This window comes from Ranitomeya imitator, chromosome 1 (genome assembly GCF_032444005.1).
Source record: "Ranitomeya imitator isolate aRanImi1 chromosome 1, aRanImi1.pri, whole genome shotgun sequence".
Lineage (NCBI taxonomy): Eukaryota > Metazoa > Chordata > Amphibia > Anura > Dendrobatidae > Ranitomeya > Ranitomeya imitator.
Window position 1 is genome coordinate 712,473,836 of NC_091282.1, and position 20,763 is coordinate 712,494,598.

The 20,763-nt window shown below is 45.9% G+C and overlaps 1 protein-coding gene across 5 annotated transcripts in view; it reads right to left on the reverse strand.

The window, feature by feature from the left end:
* Positions 1–20,763, reverse strand: part of ACTN1 (actinin alpha 1) — a 146,324-nt gene that overhangs the window by 1,775 nt on the left and 123,786 nt on the right. For 2 of the 5 annotated variants that reach the window (XM_069732279.1, XM_069732291.1), the window contains exons 18-20: positions 10,058–10,204; positions 3,064–3,144; positions 325–483 (exon numbers count right to left, since the gene is read on the reverse strand). In XM_069732279.1, coding sequence (XP_069588380.1) covers positions 325–483; positions 3,064–3,144; positions 10,058–10,204 — 387 coding nt within the window. Of the gene's footprint in view, positions 1–324; positions 484–2,655; positions 2,722–3,063; positions 3,145–10,057; positions 10,205–20,763 lie in introns of all 5 variants that reach the window. The other 3 variants (XM_069732296.1, XM_069732282.1, XM_069732286.1) reach the window with 2 other exon arrangements.

Here is a 20,763-nt window from a genome sequence, read left to right on the forward strand (position 1 = left end):
GCACACGGATGCCGTCATGGTGTCGTCCGTGATTGACAAGGTAATAGATGGGAAAAGCTTTGCAATTTTCTTATTTTTGCCATACAATAATAAAATGAAAAAAATCACCACACTGAGCAAAACCTGGTGAAAATCTGATCCAAAACTGATGACAGGATCTGTTTTTCTCATGTATGTGTAAAAAAAAAAAACAGATGTGTGAATGAAGGCGTTTCATCAATAATTACAAAAAAAAAAATGTAAATGTTGCACAGTTTTCAATATCCCATCATTACTTTGATCCCTCTCTGTCAGCCTCACTCGCTATCAATGGGAGATACAAACCTTATCACCAGCAAGGACCTTAAAAGAAGCCATAACTTGGTCAGCTGTGTCTGTATCTGTGGTTTCCCGAGACATGAAGTCAATGAAGGCTTGAAATGTCACCACCCCAAGCCTGTTGGGATCTACAATTCCCATAATGCGGGTAAATTCGGCTTCACCCTAGAAAGGAATGGAATAGAAATTATTAGAGGCTGCAGTGTTTGCCGACATCACGGATTCTTCTGTGCCCCAAACGTCACTAAGGCTACGTTCACATTAGCGTTTCCCGACGCAGCGTCGGGAAACGCAGCGTCGACGCATGCGTCATGCAATGCATGCGTTTTTTTTGCCGCAAGCGTCGGGCAAACGTCACAAAACGCAGCGTTTTTATTTGCGTTGTGCGTTGCGTCGCCGACGCACAACGCAAATGTGAACGTAGCCTTACAGCTACCTATACATTCTAGATAAATGTGCACAGAACGATGGATCAATAATACATCCATTACTTGTATTAGGTCATTGAAGTCTTTTTTTTATCTAATGTACAAGGACAGCATCAGGCTACACAATTTTACTGGCAGATTTCTGACCTTGAACATAGGGAATCATGACCCCAGTTCTAGTGATCAGTCCTACAGCTAGGTGGCGTTAAATGTATTTCACCCCTTTAAATCATATTATTTTGGGTGTAATATGGGTCACTTTTTGGGTTTATTATTCTGCTCAGTGAAAGGCCAGGATTCTTCCATTAATTATAACCCATGAAGTGAGAAAACACAATCCACAACACAGAATGTGGTCAGTATTCGGAAGAACCAGCATAAAAGGTTTTTCTAATGTCTGATGTCATGGAAAAATACTTGCATTGCCCATGTAATAGAAAAGGCCAGAATATTTTATTACAAGTTTGCCCCGTCCCACCATTTTGTTATTCCTCTGGAAAATGTAGATCAATGAGGCAAAACGCAAATTAGCTTTCCGCCAGGGAGAAGTACGCGGCCTCTCAATGGCCACGTATTGTAGGCAGTAACCCTACAAGTGATTCTCTGATCCTTATAACATGATCAAGGATAAATCAACCAAACCAGAAGAAATAACGCTGCCTCTGTTGGGTGTTTTCAGGGGTTGCGCCCCTCATCAGTGCAGAGCATGGCTTGCTGGGCGAGAGGCCTTTACAGGGGTTTCCTTCTTTTGTTTTGCACAGACAGCCAGGAAAAACTACCCGAGACAGCGTCATCGCATGCTGGGGAGGGGGGGGGGCTCATACGTTGTCAATGGGGGGCAGCCCTTTATAACATGACACTGTCCAGTCCGTCCCGACACTGTCTGGCCAGGGACACAATATATCGACAAGGAGAATGTTATCGATCGGCTGAGAATTTGTTCACACAATGCCAGGAGGAATAACAGAGGATCTGACCAAATCCTGCTGGGAAATTCATTGCAGGGTAGACAATGATTGGGGCGATATTCCCTTCAATGTAATGAGAGTGAAACCCCCCACCAAGACATTACAAGATCAATATACAATTTATGGAACATATTTTTTTTTTCTAAGTTTACTACATTGAAAACGAATTTAATTACAACAATTCTGGACAAAGCAATAAAAAAATAACCTTTTCTCCTGGTGCCATTACCCTCGCTATTTATTTGGATGAGTGTTACCGAAGTCGTGAAGTGTATGGAGTGGAACACCACGCACTCTATATTGGCAGCTCCCAGGTACTGCCAAAGAGTTCCTATTAAAGGGGTTGTCTGTCTGGTCTTCCGCTAAAAGTCCGTCATCACTATGTGACTGCAGTCTTCTGAATCCTTCCTAGTGCACGCGCCGCTCGTCATCTGCAGGATTGCCGCAGAAAGCGGGCAGTGATATGACTGCAAGTATGCGATCGGAATACTCCAGGCTACATTCCAACTAGATGTGCTCAGTGTAGCACAATTCACTCATATAGAGCAAGTCTAGTTGGTATGTGACCATATACAATATCGAAGAATCCCAACCGTGTGCGTTGTGCGTACTGTAAGGATTCAGACAGAGTGACTAAAGATTTTTAGCAGAAGACCAGATAACCGCTTTAAGTAATAGTAGCTGATCTGCATTACCGGTCAATGGCCACTATACAGTATGGTGGAAGGGTGATGCTCCATGCCATACACTGTTTTCATCCGGCTGCTGCCAGAGAGCACAACACCTGATCGGTGGGGTGTCTCTGATAGAGCATAGACCACAAATATCTTAATACTGGAAAACCCCTTTAAAACCTATAAAAAAAGGTATCATGGCGGGTAGTCTTTTTCGGCACAGTTTTATAATAGTCAACTATGGGCTTCAAGAGTGTTTTACTTTACCATGTTGTACCCCATGGAGATAAGACAGGCTCGGAAATCATCACTTTCCAGCATACCAGTCTTCTTCTGCAGGGCATCCAGTGTGAAAAAGGACAGGATACAGGAAAGTAATACAGATGAAAAAAAGGACAGTGAGAAAGGCAAGAAAGAAGAAAAAAGTGCACAGCAAGAAAAAGACACAATATCAATGGAGTTATATGCGGGAAGTACAGATGGTAGGAGTTTTGAAAGTGAATAAAAGAGGAATTAGTGGAAATGTGAGAGAAGATTAAACACACAAACATCAAGAAAAAAACACATTATTTCTTCTCACTAAGCAGTAAACCAAAACTAGTCCTCAGCGCCTGGGAAGGGAAATACAAGCCAATGTTACACAATGTAAGGGCAACACGCGAGGCGCTTCAATACCTGAGGATCGTTTCCAATATCGTAACCCAAGCTGATGAGACAGGCCTTAAACTCCTCTGGGCCAAGCGTGCCGGAGTGATCCTTGTGACAGTAAGTGAACGTTCAGGTGTCCAGGACATGCCATGCCAGTGGGGGGCAGTAGGGTGAAAGCAGAGGGATCAGGAGAGGTACGGAAGGGTGGGTTGTGAATTCAGGGTCATGCAGAATAAGCAGAGGAAGACATGCACAGGGCAGAGGAGAGAAAAAACAACACCGTTAATATTAAGATTTGTGATAAGGATGCTTAACAGTGACTATTTTAGGGTTCATGCACAATGAGTAAACCTCCCACCCACAGGGCAAAAGAGTGATTCCCGGAGGCAATGCGTCATATTTTACAGCAACATTTAGTACATTTAGGGAAAAAAAAAACAACACAAACGTAAATAAGCTATACTTGAGATCTTTCCCTTGACCTGGGTGCTCTTCTCCCCGTCTTCTCAACCTCCTTACATCAATTGTACTTTTCAAGCATATTTTCCCCAAGCACAAATTTGCCATAATTTAAAAATACCAAGCCAACGTTGTTTTTTTTATTACCCCATCCGATAGACATCAGTAATTATATACAATGTTGGGATTAAAATACTTACTGCTCAGTCTCCTGCCGTTTCCAGCGCTGCTCTAGTCCTCTCCCGCATCATGTGACGACATCGCTTTCTTGTCGGCTCACACAGCAGACGGTTAATTCCTTTCTTTGTGTAAGTCTATGAAAGTCTCATTCTCAGTCGCATAGACATACAGTGAGAGAGTGACTTCTGGTCAGACACCAAGGCTGCTGTCAGTCGGCTGGTCACAACTGCAGGAGTGGACTGGAGCAGCGCTGGAAACGGCAGAAGGCGACAACCAGCAAGTGTTTTAATGCACGCAGTGAACCTGCATTTCTGGTACCTAACGGATGGGAAAAATAAAATGATGGAGTGGTACTTTAATGTGCTAATGTTGTATGCACATCAGCAAACTCTTGGTTCCTGGGGACGGCTGATCAATCAGTGCATTCATTCAATCTCTAAAAGTTTACATCTGATTCTTCACCCTCTATTCACACACATGACGATTACAGGCCAGCCTGTACTGAGAAACATGTAATGTATGCCGCGGCTTCTACATGAAAGGAGTTTCATCAAGATACAATTATCCTTAGAAGCCATCTCCTACACTCATGCTGGGCGCCTTAGATTTCTTCTCAGCTTCATCAAGGAGAAGAATGACGCTTTTACGTTAACTGCAGGTTAATAAAACCCCCAGCAATGAGTATATATTATACCAGATAGATTCACTTCTAGAAAATCATTGGCAGTAACGAATAACGTGATCAAGTGAAACATTGCTGCTACATGTTCTTGCAGCAAAACGTTAATATATAAAGGCTAATTAAATAAAACCCACTGTAGATTACGAATAAGAAGGTGCTATTTATGAGGAGTGACGTGCTTCCGAAGTTGGAGCTTGACATGCTGAGACATCTACTATATAATTGTCTAAGGGTCACTTCCGACTTTGTTTGTCTGTCCTTCTGTCTGTCACGGATATTCATTGGTCGCGGCCTCTGTCTGTTATGGAATCCAAGTCGCTGATTGGTCTCGCCAGCTGCCTGTCATGGCTGCCCCGACCAATCAGCGACGGCCACAGTCCGATTAGTCCCTCCCTACTCCCCTGCACTCAGCACCCGCTCCATACTCCCCGCAGTCACCGCTCACACAGGGTTAATGCCAGCGGTAATGGACCACGATATGCCGCGAGTAACTCACTCTGTTACCGCCGTTATTAAACCTATGTGACCAAGTTTTTACTATTGATGCTGCCTATGCAGCGTCAATAGTAAAAACATCTAATGTTAAAAATAATTAAAAAAAATAAAAAATCATCATATACTCACCCTCCGGCGCCTTTCCCGCTCCTCCGGTGCTAAAGATGGTATGCGACAAGGACCTTCCATGACGTCACGGTCATGTGACCGCGACGTCATCACAGGTCCTGCGCGCCTGCCCAAGAAGGACCTGCCATGACATCATGGTCATGTGACCGCGCCGTCATCACACCCTGGGACTGGAAGCTGGCGAACAGGCGAAAGAACTACAAGGGGCCCTTGGATCCGAAGGTGAGTATGTTTATTTTTATTTTTTAACCTGTGACATACGTGGCTGGGCAATATACTACGTAGCTGGGCAATATACTACGTGGCTCTGTGCTGTATACTACGTTGCTGTGCAATATACTACGTGGCTGGGCAATATACTACGTCACTGGGCAATATACTACGTGACTGGGCAATATACTACGTGGCTGGGCAATATGCTCTGTGCTGTATACTACGTCGCTGGGCAATATACTACGTGGGCTGGGCAATATACTACGTGGCTGGGCAATATACTACGTGGCTGGGCAATATACTACGTGGCTGGGCAATATACTATGTGGCTCTGTGCTGTACGTCACTGGGCAATATACTACGTAAGCGGGCAATATATTACGTGGCTGGGCAATATGCGCTGTGCTGTATACTACGTCGCTGGGCAATATACTACGTGGCTGGGCAATATACTACGTGGCTGGGCAATATACTACGTGGCTGGGCAATATACTATGTGGCTCTGTGCTGTACGTCACTGGGCAATATACTACGTAAGCGGGCAATATATTACGTGGCTGGGCAATATGCGCTGTGCTGTATACTACGTCGCTGGGCAATATACTACGTGGGCTGTGCAATATACTACGTGACTGGGCAATATACTATGTGGGCTGTGCAATATACTACGTGACTGGGCAATATAGTACGTGACTGGGCAATATACTACGTGACTGGACAATATACTACGTGGCTCTGTGCTGTATACTATGTCGCTGGGCAATATACTACATGGCTGGGCAATATACTACGTGGACATGCATATTCTAGAATACCCGATGCGTTAGAATCGGGCCACCATCTAGTATATCATAAACCGTTGCAATTGAATATAGCTTGTGTGTGCCGTACCTGCTGGTGATTTCAGGTGAAGTGAGGAAGAAGAAGGGGAATTTCCAGCACGTCCATCCAGTTTAAATAAAATTTATTTTTTATTTGAACATTTTAAAAACCGATTTTAAAAATGAGACAGAGACTCTCTGGCTGACGCGTTTCTGGCGCACCACGGCGCCCTTAGTCATTATACTTTTCAAGAAAGGCATCCAGTCCCTTCTTAAATTTTAGTAATAAATCACTTATTTTAACATCATACGGCAGTACCGGCATGCCTACAGCCAGCTATGTGTGCACTGTCCCTATGAAGGAGCAAGAAGAAGTATCACACTCTCCACGCTGCAGTCATCGCTAATGTCATCCTTTACTGCAGGAGTCAGCACACAAATCACTCTCTCCTCGCTGCAGTCATTGCTCGTGCCATCCTTCAATGCATGAGTCAGCACACAAATCACTCTCTTCTCGCTGCAGTCATTGCTCATGCCATCCTTCAATGCATGAGTCAGCACACATCACTCTCTCCTTGCTGCGGTCATCGCTTGTGCCATCCTTCAGTGCAGGAGTGAGCGCACAAATCGCTCTCTCCTCGCTGCGGTCATCACTCGTGCCATCTTTCAGTGCAGGAGAGCACACAAATCGCTCTCTCCTCGCTGCGGTCATCGCTCGTGCCATCCTTCAGTGCAGGAGTGAGCACACAAATCGCTCTCTCCTCGCTGCGGTCATCGCTCATGCCATCTTTCAGTGCAGGAGTGAGCACACAAATCACTCTCTCCTCGCTGCAGTCATCGCTCGTGCCATCCTTCAGTGAAAGAGTGAGCACACAAATCACAAAAATCATTCTCTCCTTGCTGCGGTCATCACTCGTGTTATCCTTCAGTGCACGAGTGAGCACACAAATCACTCTCTCCTGGCTATGGGTCATCGCTTGCGCCATCCTTAAATGAAGAGCGATTTTTCATTTTTTTCCTCTCCTTCTTCCAAGAGTCATATTTTTTCTATTTTTCCAGCGATACAGCCGTATGAGGGTTTGTTTTTTGCAGGACGAGTTGTAAATTTGCATTACACCATTCATTCTGCCATATAGTGTAAAGTAAAACGGGAAAAAAATTCCAAGTCAAGTAAAATTGCAAAAAGAAGTGCAATTACACAACTCTTTTTTGGGTTTTTTATTTTCCATGTTCAATATATGGCAAAACAAACTGAAAAATATGATTCACCCGGTCCATACGAGTATGCAGATACCAAACATATATTATTGTTTTATTTTTAATGGGGCAAAAGGAGGTGATTTGAATTTGTTTGTTTGTTTTTAATTTTTATTTTTTACTCTATTTATTAGACCCCTTAGGAGTCTTGAAGCTGCTATTGGTTGATCACTTGTTCTACACATAGCAGGGCTGCAGCACTTGTATGTATAGCATAAATCACAAGCGGCGTTCACAGAAGGATCGTAATGGCAGGCACGGGGGTCATCAGCAGACCCCCAGCTGTCGTGACACGAGATCGCATGATGTACACACCGATGGGCAGGATCAATGACACGCTCCCTGTCTGCACGTGTTAAATGCCACATTCCGTGATTGACAGCAGCATTTTTTAACTGGCTGTTAGAGACATTTGATTAAATCTGCCATGAAGTGCATAGAAAGATGCGGGCTCAGCGTGTGAGCCTGCATCAAAGGCAAGGTCGATGATGTACATCATCGGTCATGAAGGGGTTAAAACGTAAAGAACTATTTTTATTATTGCACCATTACCTACAAGGCTATGTGGTTAGTTTGAAGTGTAAATTTGGGGTGTTATAGACTCCCTTTAAGGAACAGAGCCACAACAGTTTATAGGTTGCTTCAAGTATAGCAAGTCAGGTGGACTGAAGTGAGTGCGGCCAAAGCTGCAGTAACAACCACAACCAACGCACAGGTGTTGGGCCATTTTTGTAAGATGGCAGCCATGTTTTTCTAATCTTGGACTATCCCTATGAGCGGCTTTCATAAATCAGTATAACAGTTCGGAGAGTTCGGAGAGTTCAGAGAGAGAGAGAGAGAGAGAGAGAGAGAGAGAGAGAGAGAGAGAGAGAGAGTTGAGAGAGAGAGAGAGAGAGAGAGAGAGAGAGAGAGAGAGAGAGAAGAGAGAGAGAGAGAGAGAGAGAGAGAGAGAGAGAGAGAGAGAGAGAGAGGAGAGGAGAGGAGAGGAGAGGAGAGAGAGAGAGAGAGAGAGAGAGAGAGAGAGAGAGAGAGGAGAGGAGAGAGAGAGAGAGAGAGAGAGAGAGAGAGAGAGGAGAGGAGAGGAGAGAGAGAGAGAGAGAGAGAGAGAGAGAGTGTATATATAGTATGTATAGTATTTTTGACCTCGCTGTGCTCTTTTTGTGTCTTCAAGTTTCTTGGTGGTGTGAACAGGTTTCTACAGACTTGTTCACTGTGCAAGTAGCCCATGTGTTTTTGGTTCTATAATTGTTCTCTTGTTTCTATAAGACTGGGGAGTCCACCACTCCTCTGTGGGCCATTTGCATAGAAGCTGTTCCACCCTGCATGTCCACATGGATATTTTCTCTCTGAACCCTTCTTATACAGGTACTATACAGATGATCAGGTTTTTAATACATCAGATTGGGATTATATACATTAGATAGGACAGCTCTATTATGGGTATACCTTGGCGATTGGTGTAGCAGCTTAATATACATTTTTTTGCAAAAAAGTATTCATTTTTTGACTAGCACTTGCTCATTTACTGTGACTTCTTTACAACAGAGTATTTTTGACCTCGCTGTGCTTTTTTTGTGTATATATATATATTAGATGGTGGCCCGATTCTAACGCATCAGGTATTCTAGAATATGCATGTCCAAGTAGTATATTGCACAGTCCACGTAGTATATTGCCCAGCCACGTAGTATATTGCCCAGCCACGTACTATATTGTCCAGTCACGTAGTATATTGCCCAGCCACGTAGTATATTACCCAGCCACGTAGTATATTACCCAGCCACGTAGTATATTGCCCAGCCACGTAGTATATTGCCCAGCAACGTAGTATATTGCCCAGCGACGTAGTATATTGCCCAGCGACGTAGTATATTGCCCAGCCACGTAGTGTATTGCCCAGCCACGTATGTCACAGGTTAAAAAATAAACATATACTCACCTTCCGAGGGCCCACTGTAGTTCGGTCACATGACCGTGACGTCATGGCAGGTCTTTCTCGCGCAGGCCCTGTGATGACGTCGCGGTCACATGACCGTGACGTCACGGCAGGTCCTTCTCGCGCAGGGCCTGTGATGACGTCGCGGTCACATGACTGTGACGTCATGGCAGGTTCTTCTCTCATACCATCGTTGGCACCGGAATCTGCCACTTGCCTGGAGCGGTCACCGGAGCACCGCGAAAGGGGAGTATATAATGATTTTTTTAAATTATTTTTAGCATTAGATGTTTTTACTATTGACGCTGCATAGGCAGCATCAATAGTAAAAACGTGGTCACACAGGGTTAACAGCGGCAGTAACGGAGTGAGTTACCCGCGGCATAACGCGGTCCGTTACCGCTGGCATTAACCCTGTGTGAGCAGTGACTCTGGGGAGTATGGAGCGGGCGCCGGGCGCTGACTATAGGGGAGGGACTAATTGGACTGTGGCCGTCGCGGATTGGTCGCGGCAGCCATGACAGGCAGCTGGTGAGATCAATCAGGGACTTGGATTCCATGACAGACAGAGGCCGCGACCAATAAATATCCGTGACAGAAAGAAGGACAGATAGAAAGACGGAAGTGACCCTTAGACAATTATATTAGTAGATATATATATATATATGCACTATAACGTTATGTACGCCCATTCTCGGGTGTTTTTCGCACCAATGTTCATTTCTGCCATTTGAAGCATAACTATGGAAGTACATTGCGCAACTGCAATCATTCCGTTATAAGCCCCCTCCTCCCTTATCAGACTACGGATTATGGAAGCATTGAGCTCGCTAAGCAATGTGTTCTTACCCGGTCAAAGTGGTTGAAAGAGTTCCTGAATTCATTCATCTGCTCCTGGCTGATGCCTTTGGCGTCTCGCGTGAGAATCTGGTTTTCTACCTCATTTATGGTTCTGGCAATGGTGGTGAGGAGTTGTTCCCATCCCACACGGATGTGCTACGGTAACAAATAAGCATAATGTTATGGTAAAGTCTCCTGAAGTAGGAGTTAGGGGCACAATGATTGATGCTTGAAAAGAGCCCTTAAATATTAAAACAGATGTATCATGAAAATTCAAATATATACAGTACAGACCAAAAGTTTGGACGCACCCTCTCGTTTAACTCCTCTCTGACCTTAGACGTACTATCCTGTCGAGGTGCCCTGGGCCTATCTGACCCTCGACGGGATAGTACGTCATAGCGATCGGCCGCGCTCTCGGGGGGAGCGCGGCCGATCGCGACCAGGTGTCAGCTGCCTATCGCAGCTGATATCCGGCACAATGTGTCAGGAGCGGTCACGGACCGCCCCCCGGCACATTAACCCCCGGCACACCGCGATCAAACATGATCGCGGTGTGCCGGCGGTATAGGGAAGCGTCGCGCAGGGAGGGGGCTCCCTGCGGGCTTCCCTGAGACCCCCGCAGCAACGCGATCTAATCGCGTTGCTGCGAGGGTCTCCTCACCTGCAGTGCTCTAAGTCAGATCGGTGATCTGACAGAGTGCTGTGCAAACTGTTAGATCACCGATCTGTGATGTCTTCCCCCTGGGACAAAGTAAAAAAGTAAAATAAAAAAAAATTTCAAAATGTATAAAAAAATTCCTAAATAATGAAAAAAAATATATATATTATTCCCATAAATACATTTCTTTATCTAAATAAAAAAAAAAAAATAAAAGTATACATATTTAGTATCGCCGCGTCCGTAACGACCCAACCTATAAAACGGTCGCACTAGTTAACCCCTTCAGTAAACACCGTAAGAAAAAAAAAAACGAGGCAAAAAACGCTTTATTATCATACCGCCGAACAAAAAGTGGAATAACACGCGATCAAAAAGACAGATATAAATAACCATGGTACCGCTGAAAACGTCATCTTGTCCTGCAAAAAAACGAGCCACCATACAGCATGATCAGCAAAAAAATAAAAAAGTTATAGTCCTCAGAATTAAGCGATGTCAAAATAATTATTTTTTCTATAAAATAGTTTTTATCATATAAAAGCGCTAAAACATAAAAAAATAATATAAATGAGGTATCGCTGTAATCGTACTGACCCGAAGAATAAAACTTCTTTATCAATTTTACCAAACGCGGAATGGTATAAACGCCTCCCCCAAAAGAAATTCATGAATAGCTGGTTTTCGGTCATTCTGCCTAACAAAAATCGGAATAAAAAGCGATCAAAAAATGTCACATGCCCGAAAATGTTACCAATAAAAACGTCAACTCGTCCCGCAAAAAAACAAGACCTCACATGACTCTGTGGACTCAAATATGGAAAAATTATAGCTCACAAAATGTGGTAACGCAAAAAATATTTTTTGCAATAAAAAGAGTCTTTCAGTGTGTGACGGCTGCCAATCATAAAAATCCGCTAAAAAACAACTATAAATAGTAAATCAAACCCCCCTTCATCACCCCCTTAGTTAGGGAAATATTAAATTTTTTTATTTATTTCCATTTTCCCATTAGGGTTAGGGCAAGGGTTAGGGCTAGGGCAAGGGCTAGGGTTAGGGCTACAGTTAGGGTTGGGGCTAAAGTTAGGGCTAGGGTTAGGGCTAGGGTTGGGGCTAGGCTTAAGGCTACAGTTAGGGTTGGGGCTAAAGTTAGGGTTAGGGTTGGGGCTAAAGTTAGGGTTTGGATTACATTTACGGTTGGGAATAGGGTTGGGATTAGGGTTAGGGGTGTGTCAGGGTTAGGGGTGTAGTTAGAGTTACCGTTGGGATTAGGGTTAGGGGTGTGTTTGCATTAGGGTTTCTGTTATAATTGGGGGGTTTCCACTGTTTAGGCACATCAGGGGCTCTCCAAATGCGACATGGCGTCCGATCTCAATTCCAGCCAATTCTGCGTTGAAAAAGTAAAACAGTGCTCCTTCCCTTCCGAGCTCTTCCGTGTGCCCAAACAGGGGTTTACCCCAACATATCGGGTATCAGCGTACTCAGGACAAATTGGACAACAAATTTTGGGGTCCAATTTCTCCTGTTACCCTTGGGAAAATACAAAACTGGGGGCTAAAAAATTATTTTTGTGGGGAAAAAAAAGATTTTTTATTTTCGCGGCTCTGTGTTATAAACTGTAGTGAAACACTTGGGGGTTCAAAGCTCTCACAAGACATCTAGATGAGTTCCTTAGGGGGTCTACTTTCCAAAATGGTGTCACTTGTGGGGGGTTTCTACTGCTTAGGTACATTAGGGGTTCTGCAAACACAATGTGACGCCTGCAGACCAATCCATCTAAGTCTGCATTCCAAATGATGCTCCTTCCCTTCCGAGCCCTTCCATGCGCCCAAACGGTGGTTCCCCCCCACATATCGGTTATCAGCGTACTCAGGAAAAATTGGACAACAACATTTAAGGTCCAATTTCTCCTGTTACCCTCGGGAAAATACAAAACTGGGGGCTAAAAAATCATTTTTGTGGGAAAAAAATTGTTTTATTTTTATGGCTCTGCATTATAAACTTCTGTGAAGCCCTTGGTGGGTCAAAGTGCTCACCACACATCCAGATAAGTTCCTTAGGGGGTCTACTTTCCAAAATGGTGTCACTTGTGGGGGGTTTCAATGTTTAGGCACATCAGTGGCTCTCCAAATGCAACATGGCGTCCCATCTCAATTCCTGTCAATTTTGCATCGATAAGCCAAAATTTTTTGTGAAAAAAAGTTAAATGTTCATTTTTATTTAAACATTCCAAAAATTCCTGTGAAGCACCAGAAGGGTTAATAAACTTCTTGAATATGGTTTTGAGCACCTTGAGGGGTGCAGTTTTTAGAATGGTGTCACACTTGGGTATTTTCTATCATATAGACCCCTCAAAATGACTTCAAATGAGATGTGGTCCCTAAAAAAAAAATGGTGTTGTACAAATGAGAAATTGCTGGTCAATTTCTAACCCTTATAACTCCCTAACAAAAAAAATGTTGGTTCCAAAATTGTGCTGATATAAAGTAGACAGTTGGGAAATGTTACTTATTAAGTATTTTGTGTGACATATCTCTGTGATTTAATTGCATAAAAATTCAAAGTTGGAAAATTGCGAAATTTTCAAAATTTTCGCCAAATTTCCGTTTTTTTCACAAATAAACGCAGGTATTATCAAAGAAATGTTACCACTATCATGAAGTACAATATGTTATGAGAAAACAATGTCAGAATCACCAGGATCCGTTGAAGCGTTCCAGAGTTATAACCTCATAAAGGGACAGTAGTCAGAATTGTAAAAATTGGCCTGGTCATTGACGTGCAAACCACCTTTGGGGGTAAAGGGGTTAAAGATTTTTCTGTATTTTCATTGACTATGAAAATTGTACATTCACACTGAAGGCATCAAAACTATGAATTAACATGTGGAATTATATACTTAACAAAAAAGTGTGAAACAAATGAAATTATGTCTTATATTCTATTCTTCAAAGTAGCCACCTTTTGCTTCGATGACTGCTTTGCACACTCTTGATGAGCTTCAAGAGGTAGTCACCGGGAATGGTTTTCACTTCACAAGTGTGCCCTGTCAGGTTTAATAAGTGGGATTTCTTGGTGTTGGGACCATCAGTTGTGTTGAGCAGAAGTCTGGTGGATACACAGCTGATAGTCCTACTGAATAGACTGTTAGATTTTGTATTATGGTAAGAAAAAAAAGGAGATTTTTGTGTACTCACCGTAAAATCTTTTTCTCCGAGCCAATCATTGGGGGACACAGGACCATGGGTGTTATGCTACTTGCCACTAGGAGAACACTAAGTAAACACAAATAATGAACTCCTCCTCTGCAGTATACACCCCTTGACTGGCCAGTAACGACCCAGTTCGGTAGTAAAGCAGGAGGAGTAGAAGAAAAACCAGACAAGTAAACTACGTCAAAAACTGAGGAACAGACCACAATAACAACCAGCCGATAGGCTAACAGGGTGGGTGCTGTGTCCCCCAATGATTGGCTCGGAGAAAAAGATTTTACAGTGAGTACACAAAAATCTCCTTTTCTCCTACGCCTCATTGGGGGACACAGGACCATGGCACGTCCTAAAGCAGTCCCTGGGTGGGGAGCAATTGCACTGCTAAACCCCATGTACCACTGGCTTACTGAGGTACCGCTGTCTGCAGAATGCGCCTGCCAAGGGCAGCGTCTGCCAAAGCCTGGGTATGAACGTGATAGTGCTTCGTGAAAGTATGCAGACTGGACCAAGTCGCAGCTTTACAAAGCTGTTGTGCTGAAGCCTGATGCCGAACGGCCCAAGAAACACCGGCCGACCGAGTCGAATGCGCCTTAATCCCTGCTGGGACAGAGGCGTTCCTGACGCGGTAGGATTCCTGAATAGTGGAGCGAATCCACTTGGCTAGAGTGGCCTTTGAGGCGGGTAGACCTTTCCTATGTCCCTCCGGAAACACGAACAGGACATCCGACTTACGGAAGGGAGCCGTGCGAGATATGTACTGCCGAAGAGCTCTAACCACATCGAGAGTATGGAGAGCTTTCTCGATACGATGGGTTGGCGCTGGACAGAATGACGGCAAGACAATGTCCTCATTTAGATGAATGGCGGAGACGACTGTGGGTAGGAAAGAGGGAGAGGTTCTCAAGACTACCTTGTCTGGGTGAAAAATCAGAAAATAGGGTCGGCTCGAGAGGGCCGCCAACTCAGAAACTCTCCTGATTGACGTAATCGCCACGAGAAAGACCACCTCCCATGAAAGGAAGGTGAGAGAGATGTCCTGCAATGGTTCGAAAGGGGCCTCCTGAAGAACTCCGAGAACCAAGTTAAGATCCCATGAAGCCAAAGGCATTCTATAGGGAGGAACCACCCGGGAGACTCCTTGGATGAACGTCTTAACCGGCAGTCTGGAAGCGAACTTTCGTTGAAATAGAACAGACAATGCAGACACTTGTCCCTTGAGCGAGCTTAGGGCAAGGCCTGATTGGAGAAACTCCAGAATGGACAAAACGGAAAACACCAGAGGAGAACGTCCACGGGCATTGCACCATGAAAAGAAGATGCGCCCGCCATGTGCGATGATAAATGCGCATGGATGCGGGTTTCCTAGCGCAAATCATGGTCGAAGAAACCCCTGGAGAGAATCTGGCTTAGGCTAAAATCCAGGATTTAATGGCCACGCCGTCAAAGACAGGGCCCCGGAGTGCTGGTGGCAAATCGGACCCTGTGAGAGGAGATCCCTGCAATCTGGAAGCCGCCAGGGAACATCAGCGACCATTTGGACGAGTTCAGCGTACCATGCTCGGCACAGCCAGTCCGGCGCGACGAGGATTACCAGTCTCCCCTCTGCCCTGATCTTCTTGATGACTCTCGGGAGCAGAGGAGGAGGCGGCGGAAATATGTATGGCAGCTGGAAGAACCGATGCCACGACAGGACCAGAGCATCTGCCCTGATGAGGCAAGGATCGCGGGATCGAGCAATGAACTGGGGAACCTGGTTGTTGAGCCTCGAGGCCATGAGATCCACATCCGGCGTCGCCCAGCTAAAACAAATCTGCTGGAAGACTTTCAGATGGAGGGACCACTCGCCCGAGGCAAGACCTTGGCAACTGAGGAAGTCCGCTTCCCAATTCTCCACACCTGGTATGTGGATCGCCGAGATGAGCGAGTGATTGGTCTCAGTCCAGCGCAGGATGTGGGAGACTTTGAGCTGCCCTGCTGCGGGTTCCCCCTTGCCGGTTGATATACGCCACAGCTGTGGCGTTGTCGGATTGGATTCTGATGGGAAGGCCTGCGAGAACATGGTGAAAGTTGCATAAGGCAAGTGTGATCGCTCGAATCTCCAAGATATTGATTAGAAGACGCGACTCTCATGGACCAACAACCTTGTGCCGTGTGGTGATTGAAAACTGCACCCCAGCCGAAAAGGCTGGCATCGGTGGTCACCACTAACCAGCGCACTGGGAGAAAGGACTTCCCTTGGTTCAGGGAAGACTGAAGCGTCCACCACCTGAGGGTCTGCCTGACCTGTGGGGGAAGCGAAAACGTCGGTCGAGGGAAAACGGACTGCTGTCCCAGGCTAAAAGCAGCGCCTGTTGCAGGGGACGGAAATGGAACTGTGCAAACGGAACGGCTTCCATCGCCGCAACCATTTTCCCGAGGATGTGCATCGCAAAGCGAATGGAGTGAGGGACTCGGTGGGAGAGCCTGCGCGCTCCCTGTTGTAAGGACAAGACCTTCTCTGGAGGGAGAATGACTAACCCGCGGGAAGAGTCCAAAATCATGCCCAGGAAGCAGATTTGCTGAGTTGGCACTGGAGATGATTTCTCAAAGTTGATTTTCCAACCCAGGCGAGAAAGAGAATCCACGGTGATACTTAGACTCCTCGCAGGCAGAATGGGATGGACTCTTGATTAAAAGGTCGTCCAGATACGGAAGGACTACCACTCCCCGAGCGTGAAGAATGGCCATGACAGCCGCCATGACCTTTGTGAAGACTCTGGGGGCAGTGGCGAGTCCGAAGGGCAAGGCCACAAACTGGAAGTGTTCTTCTTGGTCTGCGAAGCGCAGGAGCTGCTGATGGGAGGGAAAAATTGGAATATTTAGATAAGCATCCTTGATATCTATGGATGCCAGGAACTCTCCTTTTTCCAGGGACGCGACAACGGAACGGAGCGAGTCCATCCTGAAGTGTCGGACCCGTACGAGCTTGTTTAGCAGTTTGAGGTCCAGTATGGGCCATAGGGTCCCGTCCTTCTTTGAGACCACAAATAGGTTGGAGTAAAACCCCTTGAACCTTTGGTCTCAAGGGACCGGAACGAGGACATCGTTTCTTTGAAGCGCCTGTATGCCTAAAGAAAATGTGACGCCCTTGCTTTGGGGATAGAAGAATGGAAAAAGCGTAGAGGGGGGATGGAAGAAAACTCGATTTTGTATCTGGAAGACACAAGCTCTCTGACCCACTCGTCGTAAACGACCGAGAGCCAATTTTGACGGAACGAAAGAAGGCGTCCGCCTACTTTTTCGGTGTCCGCCGGACACGACAATGAGTCATTGTGTAGAAGGTTTAAGGCTATGTGCACACGTAGGAAATGTGGTGCAGAATTTTCTGCGCTAAATCTGCATCTGCAGAGTTGATGCAGTTTCTGTGCAGTTTCTATGCAGTACAATGTAAATCAATGTGAAAAAAAAGCTGTGCACATGGTGCAGAAAAAAAGAAGCGACGTGCACTTCTTTGAAATCTGCAGCGTTTCTGCACCATGTGCACAGCTTTTTTCTTTTCACATTGATTTACATTGTACTGTAAATCACAGTGCAGTTCTGCAGCAGAAAAATCTGCTGCAGTTCTGCACCAATTCTGCACTAAATCTGCATCGTGTGCACATACCCTAAGGGATGCGGATGCCTTAGGGCCAGAAGGTCTCGGTCTGGGTTTCCAGGAACGATTTGGTCTGTATGAGACCTGGGGATTTCTGCTTTCCCGCCGTCCCGAGCCAGTGGAGGAGGACCACCAACTGGAGTTGTTACGAAAGGACTGGAATCGAAACTGCTGCTGATTCCGAAAAGGCCAGGCAGGTTTTTCCTGAGGAAGGAATTTACTCTTCCCTCCGGTAGCGTCAGAAATTATTTGGTCTAGTTTTTTCCCCGAATAAACGACCAGCTTGGTAAGGTAAAGAAGTCAGCGACTTTTTAGAAGCAGAATTTGCTGGCCAATCACGGAGCCATAAGGCCCTCCTGATGGAGCTTGCGTTTGCAGCCGCTTGCGCAGCGCAATTAGCCGCATCTATGGAAGCGTTAACTACGAAATCTCCGGCCTGAGCTATCTGGTTATCTAGTCTTGCCGCCTCTGGGGGAAGATTACTGCCGTGGACGGTAGAGGTTAACACACGTCTGCCCAGGCAACCATTGAATTAGCCACCCAGGTAGCGGCAAAGGATGGAAGGAGAGCTGCTCCTGAGGCCTCAAAGACTGAGCGAGCTAGGTAGTCAATTTGACGGTGAGAAGGATTTTTGACTGATTAACCGTCGAACAAAGATAAGACTGTTTTGGATGCGAGTCGCGATAAGGCAGGATCCACATAAGGAGAGAGAAGCAACGCCTTCATTAGATCCTTGGAAAAAGGATATTTAGCTTCCGTGGCCTTTTGAGCCGTAAATCGCTTCTCCGGGTGTTCCCTGAGCTTTTGGACAATGTCCTGAAACTCAGGGTGATTAGCAAATGTCTTTTGAACGCGTTTAGTCTTTTTAAAAGACACGACGTATTCCTGAGTGGATATCGATTCCTCGTCCACCATTAGTGTTTTGTTGACTGCCTCAATAAGGGAGTCAAAGATTCCTCTGACTCGTATTCTGAGTCATGTACGCTGCGACCCTTGGGGGAGCGAGAAGATGAGCTCACAGATACTGAAGATCGAGCATGGACGGGAGATGAGGGAAGGGTTCTTTTCCTGGCACCCCGAGATTCCCGTAGTACGGTACGCCCCCTGTGGTCGGACGGCCCCGCACCAGATTCCGTCGCAGCCGACGGAGGTGAGTTCTGGCTTAAGGAGGACCCTCGGAAAGAGTCCAATGCCTTGACCAAGGAATCCATAGAGCGTGACAAGGACGTGGCCCACTCAGGAGGGTTAAGCTCGACGGGTTCGGTGGAGACATTGGAAGTGGAGGCAGGAGGCTGGGTCACAGTTCTGGCACAGAGGGGTATTGTGGGCACTTGGCAACGCAGAATTGCAAGTGGCACATGAGGTGCTTTTTATTGCCCCTTTTAGCCTCCTTAGACTGAGACATAGTGTATGAAAAAATCAAACAATAATCCCACGATTGGAAAAATGGTTATATAGTAACTAGTTATACTGTCATATGACATCCATACCAATCATTAGTACGCACCGGTTCCACGCAATATTGGATAGAATCATGTAGAGACTGAAGCGTATTTTGAACAACGTATAACAATCTTTATTAGAATAAAAACAGACAAACACATATCTAAAAGTAGTTTCCCCTGACGAAGGCAAGGCGCCGAAACGCGCGTAGGGGTTGTGGCACCATCTCCTGAGCTCTGGTAACACTCTGTTATTGAGTTACATAACGGTTGCTGTAGGTACAGACATGTGTTTTCCTGCTGCCTACTATATTATTTTCTTGTGCATGATAACTTTGATACGCCATTATGGCTATATACTGTGACTTTTAGCTGTGTATATTTTGTGGGTTGTTGTGACCCCCCTTGCAGAAGTCCCGTCTCATACAGCAATATAACACACTACTATGGTTTACGAAGTCTTGCCATATTAGCTGCTCAGTGGTGGTGCCACTTATGTTTTTTGGCTCATCAACCTGCGGGTACTACTTTTAGATATGCGTTTGTCTGTTTTTATTCTAATAAAGATTGTTATACGTTGTTCAAAATACGCTTCAGTCTCTATATGATTCTGAGACATAGTGTATGTCTATTCTCCAGTAAACTGCTAATAGCAGGGCTGAGGGTGCAGAGAAGGGGTTAAGCTTTTCCCTATAGAGTGGAGCAGCTTACCCACGGTCCTGTGCTGGTGTCCCCAGGGAGGAAGAGAGGGAAGTAGCGTTTTTGGCTGTATTTCCCAGCAGCAGTGGAGTCCCAAGATGGCGCCCGAGATTTGCAGGGCTCTTCTCGTTCAGAGTGAGAAGCGCCTGAGTAATGGGCGGGGCTCCGGCGATGGGCGGGATTTTTGAATTGCGGCCTAGTCCGGCTGAAGCCAGGGACTAAATTAGTGAAGCCGGCCAGCGGAGCGCGCCGGCGGCCGCGCCTAACGATTGCCGCTGGCATCTAGCCAGCGGTAACTCTCCCCAGGGACCCGGACCGCATCTTCCCACGCCGGCAGCGTGAGGAAGAGTAGTACTCACCAAGGAGGAGCCACCTCCAGCTCAATCGATCATCCCTATGCCGGGGGATGGAGAGCGTCCTGATGTGTGCTTGCTTTCTCAGGGGACTTACAGCTGTGCCTACCGCAGGGGACTTACGGCTACTGTGGGGACTACATGACGCCAAGGTGAGGGCTTGAGTGCGGTGGAGCCCGGGAGATGCACATAAGAGGTATACTCTATGTGCTCGCCATCTTACAGGGGGAGATCGGGACCGTATAGGAACCGTCGCCCTAGCGTAGATTAGGCGTGCCCCAAACGTCACAGGAGAGGTACGGGGAGGTATACTCACCGTGCTCACCTGTTGATGGTTCGGGGGAGAGCGGACCCTGAAAAGGAATCCGTCGCCCCCTTCACTCCGTTAGTTAAAAAATAAAAATTTACAGAAAAATAAAAATAAAATAAAAACTTTGGGGTCGGAAAAAGACTCAAGTGCCTCCTACAGACGCTAAGCACGAACTGGGTTGTTACTGGCCAGTCAAGGGGTTTGCAGAGGAGGAGTTAATTCTTTGTGTTTACTTAGTGTCCTCCTAGTGGCAAGCAGCATAACACCCATGGTCCTGTGTCCCCCAATGAGGCGTAGGAGAAAGCAGCTAAGTAAAGAAAAGCGAGTGGCCATCATTACTTTAAGAAATGAAGGTCAGTCAGTCCGAAAAATTGGGGAAACTTTGAAAATGTCCTCAAGTGCAG